The 16,666-nt window shown below is 49.5% G+C and overlaps 2 protein-coding genes across 2 annotated transcripts in view; one reads left to right on the top strand and one right to left on the bottom strand.

The window, feature by feature from the left end:
• On the bottom strand, positions 1-16,198 carry LOC133370323 (cytochrome P450 2F5-like). The gene is made up of 9 exons (XM_061596487.1): positions 15,723-16,198; positions 7,807-7,969; positions 7,247-7,396; positions 6,647-6,807; positions 6,098-6,274; positions 4,797-4,938; positions 3,253-3,440; positions 1,935-2,076; positions 1-380 (listed from the first exon to the last, which is right to left on the bottom strand). Exons 1-9 carry the CDS (start codon positions 15,900-15,902, stop codon positions 199-201), a joined length of 1,485 nt encoding a protein of 494 aa, XP_061452471.1. The 5' UTR covers positions 15,903-16,198; the 3' UTR covers positions 1-198.
• LOC133370318 (cytochrome P450 2F3-like) overlaps positions 5,593-16,666 on the top strand; it is a 33,367-nt gene continuing 22,293 nt past the window's right edge. Inside the window, exons 1-3 of the mRNA XM_061596480.1 lie at positions 5,593-5,843; positions 9,788-9,967; positions 11,332-11,448. Coding sequence (XP_061452464.1) covers positions 11,395-11,448 — 54 coding nt within the window. The 5' untranslated portion in view covers positions 5,593-5,843; positions 9,788-9,967; positions 11,332-11,394. The remainder of the gene's footprint in view (positions 5,844-9,787; positions 9,968-11,331; positions 11,449-16,666) is intronic.

Here is a 16,666-nt window from a genome sequence, read left to right as displayed (position 1 = left end):
GATCATGAACATATTTTAATAATATGTCCAAGGTGCAGAATTTTGGACATGTTTTAATAAGCAGACCCAGCTTTTTTGTCAGAGTGACTGTGAACCCTTCTGCCTCATGTCTCTTGGCTCCTGTCCCAGCTGAAGGAAGGCCTGAGGGCCCCCAGCAGCCAAGCGAGCCGGCGTGGGGCCCCCGTGGCCCTTCCAGAGCTAGCGAGGGAGAAGCCTGAACTCAAACAGACGGGGCACATTGCCCAAGCCAGTGCACTGCGGCGTCAAGTCAATCTCTGTAGGGGCGACCAGAGGCTGGAGGGTGAAGTGTTGGAGGATGGTGGTGAGGAAGAGGAAGATCTCCATTCGGGCCAGGCCGGCACCCAGGCAGATCCGCTTCCCTGCAGGTGAGGAGCAAGAGATGCTGTTTAGAATCCCTCTGCTGCTCTCTGTACTGAAAAGTTCAAGCATGAGCTGGAGGCTGTGAAGATGAGGAGTCGCTCCTTCACATCAGTGACTTTGGCTCTGGGCATAAATCAGCTTAATCAGCCTTCCACAGCTGGGTGCCCTCAACCAGCCCCAACAAGCAGGTCTGTAGGGTTCTGGAGCTGACGGGCACATGGCCATGCTGGCTGAGGCTGATGGGAATTGTAGTCCCAAACATCTGGAGGGCACCAAGTTGGGGAAGGCCGGTGTTAACAATAAAAAAGGAATTGACCACCTGTGTGGGAGAATCATCTTGGCAAATACCTTTCTGCCACCCAATTTTCCCTCTAGTTATCTAATGCCAGACCCTCCTTCTTGGAAGGGAATTAGGCATAGCTGCTGCCAACCGGTTCTGGTGGCTGTTAACCCAAGTTCAACTGGGGTTGCATGGCATCGTGTGTGTGTGTGTGTGTGTGTGTTTGTTTTAAAGAACCATTTCCTGGAGAATTGCTAAAGGCTGGGCTTGAGCCTTTTTTGAAAGCTTTGCAACACCTTTCTCATCTGGGGCAGCCTGCAGTGCTTCAGGTTAAGCTTTTAATTGGCCGACATTGCTTTTACATCTGATCTTGTTTGGTGTCTGTGTGTGTGCAGATTGCAACCTGTCCCTGAACAGGGATTGGGGGGAAATCCTGGGGAGGACAGCTGTCCGTCTCTGTAGCAGGCAGCTCTTCAAATCTTAAAAAATCTTAAATAAATAAATCCCCAGCCCCGACCCCCAGTTGGTGGTTATGCTGAATGTGGATTCAGTCCCTTAAAAAGGGCTCTTCCAGACAGAAGTTTACTGTGGAATTAATGCCGCTCTTTTTTGCAGAGTCCGCACAGCAACATCAAAATGCCAGGCCATAATTTTTAAACATTTTATCCAGATTTCCCATTACCACAGAAAATCTGATAAGTAAAAATAACATCTGCAGTCACTGCTGATGGAAAACTCCTAGGCGCACTTTTGTCTCTGTGTGTGGGTTTTGCCACATGTGTGTGCTGCTGACCTGGAGGCGCTGTTGGGGACTGAACCCAGGACCTTCTGCATACCAATCAAACGCTCTGCCGCTGAGCCCTTTCCAAACAGGAACCCAGAAAACCACCTTAGACTGAGCCAGACCATTGGCCCATCTAGTGCAGAACTGTCTGCACTGACTGGCAGCAGCTCTCCAGGGTTTCAGGCAGGGGTCTCTCCCAGCTCTACCTAGAGACCCCAGGGATTGAACTTGGCACCTTCTGCGTGCAAAGCACCTGCTCTGCCCCTGAGCTAGGGGGGCCCATCCCCCATTAGGGGGTGAGCTCTCCTCCTCTGCCTTGTTGTATTCTCCTTGGCTCTCTCTCAGCTCCACCTGCTTTTGGCCACCCTGCTTTGCAGCGTTGCCAACAGGGAACCCACCTTCCCAGGTCAAGCCAATGGAAACATTCCCTGTTGCTGCAGTGTTGCGCAGGGTCCCCAGCCTTGTCCTGAGCGCCCTCCCCTCCTGTACCTGGGGCAAAAGGCATGAAGGCATCGTTGCTTCTGAAGGAATTGTTTTCATCCAGGAAGTTGGCTGGGTTGAAGGAAGTTGGGTCCTTGAACTGGGCTGGATCTTGGTGCACCGAATTCAGCAAAGGGATCACGTTGGTGCCCTAGAGTGAGGTTTGGGGGGAGAAGGGAGAGAGACCCCAATGCCGGCTATTAGGGGGTTTTGGAAGGAAAGGAAATGCAGGCTGAAGAAGATGATGCACCTCTTCACCCTGTCTTTGGAAGCTTGAGATAGACATTTTTGGATCCTCTTTAGTTGTGAATATAATTTGTTTTAAACCATTTTTAATATCTCCCATATTGTTGTGACCTGCCCTAGGACCTACTGGCAAAAGGCAGGTGGTGGTGGTGATGATGATGATGATGATGATAAGGTAAATAAGAGCCACTGGACAGAGAGAGCTTCCGGATGGGTTATTAGTAACAGTTTTTTTTTTTAATTTACCAGATTTCCCCCGGAAAGGGTAAATCCAGATTAAATTGGGGAGGGGAGGATGGATTGGTATTTTGATGACAATCTTGTTGTGTGAATGCTGAAAAAAACCTCTGTGTGTATGAGATCACTGAAACCCATAAAGAACACCCATCTAGAAGTACCCAGGAATTTGGGATCTCCTCTCATGCGATGATCAGTCTGATAACCTGGGAGGGGGGGATTTGCATCTCCTTCACCCAGCCCAGCACTGTGTCTACTTTATTCCCCTCCCCATTTTGTTGATATCTTGGGTGGGGGAACAAAAATTTGCTTGGGGGCTGGATCAGGTCCCAGACTGGGGGTTAGGCACCACTTCTGATATAAACTGTAGCGGCACAGCACTCCTTTTTGACTAGAAAGCAGATGAGAAGCCCCCCCCCCAATGTATGTTTGAGTTTGGTCTCCATGTGAGAAATGGGCTCCTGTGTATGGAGAACACATTTAAAGGGCATTATTTTCCCTAAAGAATCCTGGGAACAATAGTATACCTCTCACACAGCTACAATTGCCAGCACCGTTAACAAACTACAGTTCCCAGGATTCCCTGAGGGAAATAATGTGCATTAAATGTATGGTGTGTACACAGCCTTAAGCCAGTGAATTAGGGGTGGGGAACATCTGTGGGGTCCCCCCCCAAATATTCCTGGACTCCAAATCCCCTCTGCCCTGGCAGCCAGAGCAATAGCCTAGGATGGCAATGAGAGTTTGGAGTTCAGCAACATCTGGAGGGGCCCAGAAGTCCCGGGGCCCCATCCTTTCTGTAAAGAAAACTGAGGCAAGCCTGGGTGATTGCTGTTGTTTGCACCTTAGGGAGCAGGAAGTCCCTGAAAGGGGTGTCCCGGGTCACGGCACGAGGCAGCCCCATCGGTAAGATGGTGATGAAGCGCTGGATCTCATAGAGGACGGCATCTGTGTACGGCATGAATTTGCGGTCAGCCAGGCAGGGAGCGCGGTCAGACCCAATCACTCGGTCGATCTCCTGGTGGACTTTAGCTGCGGGGAGATGGGCAGAAAGAGGCGAAGGTGGGTGAGGGCTGTGCCTCTACCGAGCCTGCTGGCAAGACTCAGATGAGTTTCCCTGCGCCAGGGCGGATCCAGGACAACTTGCCACCCAACGCGTCTGCACTGAGCCAGGCCAGAGGTGGCACCAGGACCCCTTGCACAGTTGCCCAGTGGAGGCTGGCTGTGCCTCCAGCAGGGATGGCTGAGAATTTCGATACAGTTTGCATTCTAAGCAGAATTTATCAAATTTGCGCTTTCCAAATCAGTATGAGAACTGAAACACAGCTATCCTTGGAAATTCGCGTTTATTAGAATTTTGTGATGCAGTTTGCCAACTAAACAATATTTACAAAAACGCATATATGAGGGGAAGTATGGATAAAAATGAATATATGAGTGAAAATAACATGCAAAAGGCATGATGTGATGAGAAATGGCTTGCAAAAATGGGGACCTTTGTCAAAACTGCCTACAGGAATTTGTTTATTTGGAGAAATTCACACTAAAATGTTGGAGAATTTTCATGAGGATTTTTTTTTTTTAAATGCAAATTGCTGCAGAAATGGGGAGAACTGAATTTAAGATTGGGAAACTGAGAAAGAGAACCAAAATTGTCAGATCTTTCCATCCCTAGCCTCCAGGCCACATGCTGCTCCAGTGGTGCATGTACCTCACGGCTGGGCTCCTGGTGGGGTAGTCTTGCCAGGCCTGCTCAGAACTCAAGTCTCAAGTGGTCAAACAGTCGCTTGCTGGAAATGTCCACGTTGTGCACAAAAATTGCCCTGTGATGGAGAAACTTCCTCCTAGGCAAGAGTGAAATGGCCAGGGACCTGAGACTACAAAGGAGCTCTGCACCCACCAATCCTGACCTTTGATCCATCTAACCCACCCAAGATGGGGAGCCCCTCTGGATTTCCAGATGTTGCATGACTGCAGCTCCCCACCTGAGCACTGGCTACACTGCTTTCCAGGTTGCTGGTGGGATCTGTAATCCAGCAACATCCAGAGGACCCCAGGGTCTCCTTCTGGACAGCCATCTGTTGGGAATGCTTTGATTTGGATTCCTGCATGTAGCAGGGGGTTGGACTTGATGGCCTTATAGGCCCCTTCCAACTCTACGATTCTATGATTCTATGATCCTTTGTTGACACTGACGGTCAGCTCTCCAGGATTTCAGGCTGAAGAGGGTCTATGCTGGCAGGGATTGAACCTGGGAGGTTCTGCCTGCAAAGCAGAGGCTCTACCTCTGAGTGTGTGTGTGTGTGTGTGTGTGTGCGGCTCCCCTGCCCCACCCCTCCACCCCGCCCCTGGGGCTTGCTGTCCTGCTCTCTTCTTGCCATCCCCCACCTGCCACTTCTGGGTACTTCATGAGGATCAGGAAGCTGAAGCGGATGGTGGTGCTGGTGGTCTCGGTGCCCCCGAAGAACAGATTGTGCGTGGTCATCACTAGCGTCTCCGTGTGGAAATGGCTCAGTGGGTCTTGCTTCTCCTGAGAGGAAGACAAAAGTGGAGGCCGTTTGCAAGGAGCTGTTGCCTTGCCTTTGCTGGGACTGGGATCATGGACGATATTCTCCTATGGGCAAAAGCTTGGCTTTCCCCTCCCTGGTGACGTGAGGCGCTGCCACTGTGGAGGCCAGCTGATGGCCAGGGGCCAAAGGTAGCCCACAAACAGCTGTTGTTGATTGATAGTCAAGTTAACCCTGCAGTGCAGATTTCCAATTGTTCCCCAGTTGTTGCCAGGCTTCTCTTGTGCTTGCCTTATCCCCCTGATCCTCAGAGGACGAACCAGAGGCCCCACAGATGGAGAGCCTTGCGGAGCAGGCAGGGTCCCTTGGAACCTCTGCTGGGCATCCCCTTGAGGATCCCCTCTCCAGAAGGACCCTTGGAAGAGGAGAAGGTGGAGCCACCCACCCGGTCCTCGAGAGTGCTGGGACCAAAAGGTACAGGCCTGGGTTGATCAGCAACAACATACCATGTGGCTGTGGACCCACAGTCAATATGCTGCACATGAGTAAGGGGTCTCCTTGTGAGTAAGCAATCCCTGAAACGCCTTCACTGTCAGCAGCTGCAGTGAGGGTGTGGCCTAGGCCAGAGTTTATAAAGACCCATCTGAGTCCTGATGCTAGTTCCCCAGCCTTGCCTGAAACCCTTGAGAGATGAACCTTGGACAGCTGCCTGGCCTTGCCTCTGGGTCGTGTTTTGCACCTAGACAGATTCTCTGTGCTTGACATTGGCTTGTTCTGACTCTGCTGTACCTGCAACCCTGCCCTTGTGGATGAGTGTTTTGCTAAGAGGCTTACACCTCCTGGGATTGGGATCCTGGCCTGAGGGCACTCACTGCAGCGTGACAGTATCTGTAAATATCATTCCTCCTCCTCCTCAAGTCAGCTGGTGGTAAGCGGGGCAGGGGACGGGCTGTTGAAGCCAGTCTTGGGGCCCAGGCAACTTCCCTTCTGGCTTAGTTGTCAATTTTGATTAATTTTAGTTTATATATAGTAGGCTGTTCTTAGCCAGCTTGAGACCTCAGGATAGGGCAGGATATTATCCAGAATAAATCAGTAAATAAAGCAGAAGGGGCCCTGGCTGATGATGGGTGAGCCTTGGGTTGCTGTGTGTGTTCCGGGGTGGTCGTCCGCCTCCCAAACTACCTGCTCCATGCGGATGAGAAAGCAGTCAATGAAATCCCGCGGTGCATCAGGGTCCAGATCTTTCTGATGCCACCGAATGCGCTCAGCGATAAACTGCCGCAGTTTCTCAAAGTTACGGAAGATTTGGTGATGAGGCCCAGGCAGGATGTCCATGAGCCGAGGGAAGATGTTGTAGAGCTGGAAAAGGGAAGTGAAGAGTTAATGGGGTGCAGCAGTGGTGGGCTTTTTTGGAAACAAACCCCACAATTGCCCCAAATACTTTAATAGACTTCAGAACACACAAACAGCCAAAATAGGTCCACCTACTCCAGCTTCCCTCACCCTGGTGCCTTCCAGATGTTTTGGGCTACAGCTCCCATCAGTCCCAGCTGGCACAGCTGTGCTGGCTGGAGCTGATGGGAGTTGTGGTCCAAAATGGCCGTGCTGGCTGGGGCTGATGGGAATTGCAGTCCAACGCAGCTGGAGGGCACCAGGTTAGGGACGGCTGCTGTGGCTCCATCCCCTTCGATTCACCTTATTCCCAAGCCCTGCCGTGCGGCCCTGACTTACCTCCCCCCAGCTGGAGCTCATGAGCTTGAAGTTCTCATTGAAGTGGTCCAGGAGGGTGAGGAAGGCGACATCTTCATAGTCAAAGCGGCGGCCAAAGACCACTGCGCAGATGACGTTGGAGACAGCCCGACACACAAGATTGATGGGGTTGAAAGGAGCCCCTGTGAGGGAGGAGGAGGAGCAGGAGGAGGTGCCAAGGGTGCCAGGGTGGCTTCTGCCTTGGAGGGCCTGAGGGCGAGCGGGCCATGCCTCCCCGCACAGCCGGCTCTTCTCTGGCTGGGTGGTGCTTCATTGAGCAGCAGCCACAGGGCGGGGCAGCTGTGTCCCTGCTGTGACCAATCCTGCCCTCCGAGCAGGCCTTTCTGTGTAAAGATAGGGGCTTGGGGGCCCCTTCCTTCTTCCCACCTCTGGCTCCCAGGAGTGACAGCAGGGGCTCCTGACCCCAAATCACTATGGAGAGGACTGGGGGCCCAGTGCAGTTTCCCAGGCCAAAGAGAGAGCTCCCTGCCCAAAATCACCTCTGCCCCCCTCGACACCCGACAACCCCCTGGAACTGCCAGCCCAGCCTTAACCCCTGCTGTGCTCTGGCGACAGACTCACCGCCAGTTTTCCGGAACTCCTGGACCAGGCACTGGGCTTCCTCTTGGATCCGGACCTCAATGCTTCTTTTTCCCATTCCAAAGTTCTTCAGTGTTTGCAGTGCAAAACGGCGCAGGACCTTCCACTTCTCCCCGCTGGAGAACGCGATGCCTACAGGAGTCGTCAACAGCCCATCACCGCTGGTTGCGGGACGTGGACGGGTCAGGCTGCGAACCTTCTTTTCTGGCGCTTATGGATCCCCCCTCTCTCTAAGGACGATCAAGGTGACCCTACCAAACTGGTGTGCTTCCAAACACCAGTTGCTGGAAACTGCAGTGGGGGAGATTGCTCTTGGGCCTGCTTGCGGGCTTCCCAGTGGGACATCTAGTTAGCCATTGTGAGAACTGAGTGCTGGCCTGATCGAGCTACAGGGCACTTCGTACATTCCTATGTTTACTGTGAGGCAAGGTGCCGCAGTAGATTTGGAGGCCATTAAAGCAAGGGCTGGCTAACCCATTCCTTCCGCCCCCAACATTGCTGAACATTGGCCAGCTGACCAGGGCGGGCCCCTTTCATCTTACCATTGCCTTTGGTGAAGCGATAGAACACGGGGAAGTCTCCACGGTCGCTGAAATCATCAGCCTGGTCTATCAAGGCCTCCTTCACAGCTTGGTAGCCACAGAGGACCACGCAAGGCAGTGACCCCAAGTGGATGGTATAGACAGGCCCATACCTCTTGCTGAGCTGCAGAAAGGAGAAACGGCGTGGGGCTGGTGTGGTCCTGAGCCGAGTGGTTTGCTGTGATGCAGAATATTATTGTATATTCCCTTGAGCATAAAGGACTGCAGCTCGGTGGCAGGACACCTGCCTTGCATGCAAAAGGTCCCACGTTCAGTCCCCAGCAGCACCTCCAGGCAGGAGTGGGAAAAGATTTGTCTGACCCTGGAGAGCCACTGCCAGTCAGTGTAGACAATACTGAGCTGGATGGACCACTGGTCCTATGAGTGGTTGGGCCAGCACCAGGCACAGCAGCAAATGGCACCCTCACTGCCCCCTCCCCCCCTCCCAAGACAAGGTGCTGCTCAGTAGCCAAGGCCAGCCAAGTTATCTTGGCATCTGAGGCAGGAAGTCCACAAAAACATCTCCTGCTCCCTGCCAGTTAAAAAGCAGAAGAACAAATGCAAGGCATTTTCTGCCCTTTCGTGACATCCAACATCAGGTGTTTGAGCCTGGTGGTCCCCTTCCTCTGTTTTGCAGTATTAAGCACCCAGCAGCTGTCCTGACGTAGCCCTCCCCACGGCACGCTGCCTTCACTTGGACACAATCACTCGCTCTTGCACACCTCTGCTCATTCTGTTTCTACCCCAATCTCCTGTGGGCCAGAGTGGCTTACAAAAGCCAAACAATAAAAATCAATTAAAGGTACAATTGAAACAAAAAAAAGATAAAATAGCAGAAATAAACCATACTTAACAGTTGTGATAAAAAAAACAACCCTATAAGCAGCAGATACTTTTATCTTAGGAGCAGATTCTTTGGTGGCTTCTACAACTACTTTGGACACATCATGAGAAGACAGGATTCACTAGGAAAGACAATAATGCTGGGAAAAACAGAAGGGAATAGAAAAAGAGGAAGGCCAAACAAGAGATGGATTGATTCCGTAAAGGAAGCCGCAGACCTGAACTTACAAGATCTGAACAGGGTGGTTTATAACAGATACTATACAAGGTCGCTGATTCATAGGGTCACCATAAGTTGTAATTGACTTGAAGGCACATAACAACAACAACCACAACTTTGTTTGCAGGAAAGTTAGATAACCATGGCTGTTTACTGAGCATTCATCCTGAATGATTTGTGCGGAGGTGACACAAAGTTGCATCAAGCAATGATTATCCCACACTGTCCAAGGCACTTCCCCATCATGTTCCTTACTGCAAAAAGTCCTGCTTTTTTTTTGAGGGGGAGGGATACGGGTTTGTTGTGCAAAAGCACCAGTTTGCTGGAACGTGATTGAATCCCACCCTAACATAACAGTCTGGACATGTTCTCCATTAAACAAGAGAAGATACATGTTCATGAAATAAAAAACCTCTCCATGAGATGCCTGAGCTGGCTTGGGGGGGGGCGACAGAGGGAGGGGGTTACACGGTTTCCCCACCTAACTCTTCCGCCTGCTTATCTGATGATGGGGCTGAGAGCAGAGTCTCCAACATTGACCTTAAATCTCGGGCACGCCCATAGGGGATAAGTCAGTTCCTGAGGGAGCCTGACCCAGTGCCACATCTGCGCTTGAAATCTGGCCCAGAAGCAAGCGTACTCCAGAAGTGCATCTTGAGCACAGGGTTGCTATGTCTGAGATCAACCTGTTTTGTTTCTTTCTGATACTACCAATCCGTTTTTCTCGTATGCCTTGTATCTCCAGCCATAGTCTCAATACATCTTTTGAATTTGAAGCATTGGGGTTTCACTCCGTGAGGCTGGTGGCAGCAGCCGTCTGAAACATCTGGAGGGCACCAGGCTGCTGTACTGCTTTGACAACTTCAGGATCTTTTCCAGGTGGCACCTGCACACTCCGGATTCTGACCAATGGGAGATGAGGGCAAAAGAGGCTGAATTTGCTCCATGGTGATGGGGGAGTGGCATGAGGTCCATATGTGATACCTAAAGGGAAAGGTTGCAGCTAAAACATGGGGGCTCCATGTCTTCTTCTGCCAACTGTTGGACACACAAATAAAGGTGGTTATTAACTGGATTTTTTGCCCATTTCTCCACCTGGTAATGCCCCTCTGAATATCCAGTAGCAGTCACTGGAAAGCACATAGCTGGGTGTAAGCATAAGGCATCAATGCATGCCAGTTTGTTACTTGATCATGATGGGAATTTTTAAAAACTGTATGAATGCGAGCATTGCAAATGATGAATTCTCCTCCAAGATATCAAGCTCTGTGATCTTAGTTTCATTGCTCTTAGCAGCACCCACAGAAGCACATGGGCTGCTTTTGCTCATGTGGGATTAATTTTTATCCAAACACCCCATATCACATTTCTTGCCCCAGGAGCTGCTGTTGCTCAGTCCTAACTGCTTTGGGCAACACTTCTTGGGTAATCTTGATTCATCCAACTCTTGCGGTTTTCATCCCATTATGAGAGCAGAACACAATGGAGTCAAGACTGAACAGAAAAGGAGCCGGCCTCTGCTGTCCACATCATTATTATGGTGTGGTACATGTAACAGTCAGCCCTGAAAGGCAATTTCTCATAGCTCACTCTGCCACATAATACTGATTGGGACAGAATTCCTCTCCTCCTCCCAAAAAACTTTAGGGTAGTACCAAACAGAACGTTCTCTAAGAAGTCCTCCAGGCAAATTAATAATCCCTTAGCTCTTCTTCCGAGATGCTTCTGCAGGTCCCCCCTCTGAGGGAGGTGACAAGGGAGAGGGGCTTTTCAGTTGTGGCTCCCTGTCTGTGGAATGCTCTCCCCAGAAAAGTCCATCTGGTGGCTTTGCAGACATCTTTTTGGCACCAGATAAAGACGCAGCTTTTTTCCCAGACTGAGATGATGTTGTTTCATTATTCGCGTGCTGCCAAACTTCCTGTGGCTGTTTTGGGAATTGTTTGTTCTGTTCTTATGGTATTATGTGTTATATTTTATGTTTCTAATCTGTTGCCAGTCACTTGGAGGCGGGGGTGGGAGGGTCTGTCCGGTTCTCTTCTCTCCGCTCCTCATTGTTCCAGTCTTAACTTCAGTTCTCCACATTTCTGCAGCAATGTGTGATTCTGTTTTTTTAAATCCTCATGAACATTCTTCAGCATTTTAGCATTAATTTCTCCTAATAAACACATCTTGTCTGCAGTTTTGACTAATGTGCACTTTTTTGCAAGCAATTTCACCTATTAGAATGCATTTTTGTATGTTATCTTCACAAATGTATCCATTTCCCCTAATATATGCGTTTTTGAAACACTGGTTGGTTGGAGAACTGTGCTGCAAAATTTGGATAACTGTGAATTTTAAAGGATGGCTGTATTTTATTTTTAATATTGTTTACATAGCTTTAAATGTGAAGTGAATTTAATTTTTCCCTCATCCCTACGTAGAGACCTTCGGATCACAAGTGACTAACAAGATGATGATGTTGTCATATATTCAGGCAGAGATTTATGTGGGCTAAAGACTGCCATGTCGGATCCATGGAAGTTAGCAGAAGCCATCAGGTACGTAGAGAATGACATGGGTGTTATCTGAATACTATTGATCAGACCTGCAAAGATCTACAGTTTTGCAGCATTTATAAATGGTGAGCAGAACGGAGGACAGTGCTTTTACACACTGTTGATATGACAGCCCCCTGATGGGGATGCTTTGATTTGGATTCCTGCATTGAGCAGGGAGTTGGAGTTGATGGCCTTACAGGCCCCTCCCAACTCTACAATTCTATGAGTCTATGAAACTACTTATTGTCAATTTATCCTGACTCATTTGAACAAAGTTTGTGGGGAGGTTAGATGATGATGCATCAAGCAATTTTTATCCCACACTTTCCAGTGTATTTCCTGTCACTTTCCTTATCACAAAAAGTCCAACTGGGGGGAGAGGGTGGAAGTGGGTTTGTTGCACAAGAGCACCACTTTAACTGGCTTGCTGGTATGCACTTGCATCCCTCCAGCAAAAAAGCAACAGCCTGGACTCTGGAAGCATCCTGAGACAAGGCAAGAGAACTGTGGGAAAGCCCACAGGGATGGATGATTGGTGGAGAGTGTTGCGGGGCCATAAAAACTGAGTGATCAGCACATGTACTTCCGTCCTGGTTTGAAACCCCATTCTGTCCATCCACACAAAGGGGTCATCAGTGGGGACTCTTCAGCGCACCCCTAATCCCCAGTAGCTAATGGGTCTTCTGAGGCCACAAATCTGTGTTCCTGACTCCCATGATGCACCTGTCTGAGAGCGGCTCTCTGCCGTCACTATTAACAGACCAGCACCCAAGAGTTTCTGTTTTTGAATTTGCTGTGACTAAACAGGCAGTTTCACTCTTGCAGCACTTTCTGGGAAGCTTAAGCTGTGCTGATTACCCTTCATTAATTACTTGGAGGCAGCAGAGTCCTCACGGAGGGATTAACTTTTTTCAGAAGGACTGGCCTCCCTCCCTTGGCATTCTGCACCTCCTTGTGGGTGCAACGTTGCGCCAAGACTTCCGTTGGGATCCACATTGGGAGGGCAGAGGCAACGAAAATCCAATAATCACATCTATCTTTTCGGTAGGAGTAGCGTGGAGAACTTGGGAGTCCTGGTACCCCGGCACCTCTCTCTCTTTCACAGCTACAGCTGAATCCCTGAACTTGATTAGACTAGACTAGACCAGACATTAATTTAATATTTCTCCATGCCAGGCCTCAGGCATGTGACTTGAGTAGTAGTAATAAATATGAGAGGTTTCCTAACCATGTGCAGAGAGCCTTTCATTCAAAACATTGAAAAACAGCAATCAGTCCAGTCCCCATAGATGGGATTAGCAAGAAGGGCATTCAGGCCAGCTTCAAACACTCTTAAACTCAGTACTGTACCTCTCAGTACTGGAAACCAAACTGTTGCCAAGGGTCCTGCTTCCCAAACTCAATGGTTTAACCTGCGAGTAACCCCTCCCTAGAGAAGGACTGATGGGTCATTTTCTGCCCATGAGATCCAGCTGATTACTTGGGGACGGGTGAAGAGGGGTTGTCATGTTAGGCACTTGCAGCATAAACAATCAGGGGTTCTGAGGAACATTAAAGACTACGGGCCCTCCAGTCTGGTGTTTTATTGCAAGTGCATTCTGCAACATGTTCTGGACACAGTAATCGTGAATTAGTCATGGATTTCTTCTGTGATGCATCCCCAATGCTACAACATTATTGCTGTCCAGAGGGGTTGTAGCACAACAAAAACAGGACAAAAATAAACCAGAACATTTGTGGTATAAAAAGTTACAGGATTTCAGTAGGAAATTACAGGATATGCACTGACTGCAAATGAGGCAGAGTGGCTGCCCCAAACCCTTTGCAGGTGCAGTATTGAAAGCAGGATCATATGTGACTGCCCTGATAGCATCATGAGCACAAAGGATGTCTGGAAGGGCCCTAACAAATTTATTATGGCTTAAGCTTTCATGGACTACAGTCCATTTCATCAGATGCATGAAGTGTTATCCTGAGTTGCAGGTGTACACATACGCACATGGGTGGGTTTTTTTGTGGTGGGAGGTAATTTTGGAGAGTTAGGTCAGATGGAAATGCAAAGTAAAAAGAACATGCAAAATAGTTGCTGTGACCAATTAACAAAGCTGTGTTGGTGAGAACACAAATATCCTGGCATTCGTAAATGAATTAATTCATGGAATGTGATAAAACGGATGGATGATATGAAACTGGGAGGGATAGCTAACACAATGGAAGACAGGAATAAAATCCAAAGGGACCTGGATAGACTAGAAAATTGGGCTGAAATTAATAAAATGACATTCAATAAAGACAAATGCAGGATCCTGCATTTAGGCCACAAAAACAAAAACAAAACAAAACAAAAAAACAGGATGGGAAATACCCGGCTTAGCAGTAGTGCGTGTGAGAAGGACCTTGGAATTGTAGTGGATCGCAAGTTGAACATGACCCAGCAGTGTGATGCTGCGGCAAAAAAGGCAAACACGGTTTGGGGCTGCATAAACAGAGCTATAGTTTCCAGGTCGAGGGAAGTAATAGTCCCACTATATTCTGCATTAGTCAGGCCTCATCTGGAATACTGCGTTCAGTTCTGGGTGCCTCATTTTAAGAAAGATATAGACAAGTTGGAGCGGGTTCAGAAGAGGGCGACGAGGATGATAGCCGGTATGGAGAACAAGTCTTATGAGGAAAGGTTGAAGGAACTTGGCATGTTCAGTCTGGTGAAGAGAAGGCTGAGGGGTGACATGATTGCATTCTTTAAGTACCTGAAGGGCTGTCACATAGAGGGGGGTACAGATTTGTTCTCTGCTGCCCCAGAGGGTAGGAGTAGGTCTAATGGTTTTAAGTTGCAGGAGCGTAGATTCAGATTGGACATTAGAAGGAACTTCTTGACAGTAAGGGCAGTTCGGCAATGGAACCGACTGCCTAGGGAGGTGGTGGGATCCCCTTCGCTGGATGTCTTCAAGCAGAGGCTGGACAGCTATCTGCGGGAGATGCTCTAGCTGTGGATTTCCTGGTGTGAGCAGGGGGTTGGACTCGATGGCCTACAAGGCCCCTTCCAACTCTATGATTCTATGATTCTATGAAAACCCTAACATCTGAATCCAAGCCACGGGTGACTGAATTCAGTTCATTTGGGATGATCATGCACCCAATAAAGTGAAATAAGGTCCATTAAAGGTTAGGCTGTAATATGATTGTTAGTCTATAAGGTGCCAAAAGCCTCTCTTGTGCCAGGACAGGGATGACTCTGCAGAGTAGTGCATTTTACAAGGACACTCCCTGCTTTTGAGATTTTCTGGTTTGGCTGCAGTGTTCCTGCTGTTCTGCTTTTCATTTTTTGGCCGTGTTGTTGCTTTCGTTGTTTTATGGCGCTGTCAGTCAGCCACGCTGAGGACCCTTGCGAAATGGAAGGTGCAGGTATGAAGAACAAACTAATGAACATGGAGAAGAAAATACCCTCCCACGTGAAGCTAACTTTTGTAACTGCCTGCAGGTCCACATGAGGATAATCTCAAGACATTTTGCAGCTCTGGGCAGGTGGATCACAAGGGCAGAGAGAAAAGTTTCGGGCCACGAATGGGAAATTTGCAAAGCCACTTTGCAGGCTGCACGGAGCTGCCTGTAATTATACTGCCAAGGGCCCATGCCTGTGAAGCTGATTTCATAATTGCCCAAACCAGAATAATCACGCGTTCGGCTGCTCAATCAGGATTTAAGTTATGAAAGGGATGCCAAGGCTGCAGTTGCCTCCTGAACGTCTTTCCTCTAATCCCAGACTCTGGCTCACTGTTCAAATTATGAGGGGAAAAGCAGGGGGGAAATAAACCCGCAAGCCCTGCCCTGCCCCTTGACTCCCCCCCCCTTAGCCAAATCATCCCCCCCCATGCTTCTTGGAAACAGTAGGCAAGCAGGCCTCTTCTGCCCACTCTGCTGTGATTTGAGCAGTGGTTTGGCTGTGGTTACTAGATGAGATGAAGAAGGCAGTTGGCACATGCTCAGTGGCAGTGTCTTCGTTACTTCACAACTTTGGGAGTTGAGTAGTGACTCAAATTAAAGCCCACATCTTGAATTGTGCTGGGACATGTTGGCCGTCCACTCTGTGCTGGACTCAGGGCTCTTTGGGGAAGCTGCCGCAGCTCAACCGATTCCAGACTAGGTTTGCATAGCTGTGTCTGCCGTGCATGTGCAGACGAGCCGGGAGTTTCCCCTCCACCACAAGCACCAGCCCCCCAGGTGCCTCTGGAGGAAGGAGGGTAGAGAGGAAGGGAGAGTGGGTGCTTGCCTCTTACCTTTTCCAGCGATCGGTGCATTTCTTTGGGGTCCAACTGGAAGAGGTTGCCAACGAAAGGCAGGGGTGCTGGGCCAGGGGGCAGCTTCCCCTTCTTTTTCCTGCTCCCTTTCAGGTACAAAGCCAAGAAGGAAAGGCAGGCCAGGAGTAAGGCCACGGTGAGGGCTGCATCGACATCCATGGCTGCAGCATGGAATGGGCTTCTCCCGGCGGGCTGGATGTATAGACCTGTGGCTCTCTTTTTCTCCTGCCCTTTCCCTTCCAGCGTTTACCCTCGAAATGCGGGTGAAGTTGGCTATTTACAGTTCTGCATGGACCTCAGGACAACTCCCCCCTGCAGGGTTCTACAGCAGGGCAGAGCAAGGCAGGGGCCCACAGCCACTGAGTTTCTTTGCCTGTCCGCCCCTGAGCAGGGCGTTATAAATCAGCAGAGCAGGCAGAGCCAGAGAGGGAGATCCAGCTGTCACCTCTGCTCTCCTCTTGATAGAACTGTGTACATTTCCAGGGTCTACAACCCCTGCAGGGTGCCAAAATGGGAGCCTGCCAGAACAGTTCCAGAAAATTGAGGAGTTTGTTATACAGACTTATAAACTACATGCGTGTGGGAGGGTAGGTTGGGCTGATTCTGAAAGACTTCAGAATTTAATTGAACTTTGCTTGCTATTCACATTTAATCCTCCCCAACACCCCCTTTCCCCTTGCTGTACCCATTAGGCCCACTGCACAGGCCCCTGGCATCTTCCTTAGGGCTTAATTTTCACCCTAGAATCTGATCTGAGGTTTAGCACTATGGATGACCGCAGGCACGTGCAAAGTGCCCTTCACTCCCTGCTGTGTAGTGGTATGTTTCGTGTTTTTGCCAAGTGCTCAAACGCTACCTGCAACAGGTGGGTATGTGTGCGTGTGTCATTATCTGCATCTTTGCAGGGGTGTGTGTGTGTGTTG

Source organism: Rhineura floridana, chromosome 15 (genome assembly GCF_030035675.1).
Source record: "Rhineura floridana isolate rRhiFlo1 chromosome 15, rRhiFlo1.hap2, whole genome shotgun sequence".
NCBI lineage: Eukaryota > Metazoa > Chordata > Lepidosauria > Squamata > Rhineuridae > Rhineura > Rhineura floridana.
The sequence above is the reverse complement of the archived record's forward strand: the minus strand, read 5'-3'. Positions and strand labels throughout refer to the sequence as shown.

What these genes read in the sequence shown, in the direction of transcription:
- LOC133370323 (XM_061596487.1), bottom strand. Translation starts at nt 15,902, where the DNA reads ATGGATGTCGATGCAGCCCTCACCGTGGCCTTACTCCTGGCCTGCCTT. An exon ending in TGCACCGATCGCTGGAAAAG is followed by an intron (nt 7,970 to 15,722) that starts GTAAGAGGCAAG and finishes TCCTTTCTGCAG; the next exon opens with CTCAGCAAGAGGTATGGGCC. An exon ending in CTTCATGCCTTTTGCCCCAG is followed by an intron (nt 381 to 1,934) that starts GTACAGGAGGGG and finishes CCTCACCTGCAG; the next exon opens with GGAAGCGGATCTGCCTGGGT.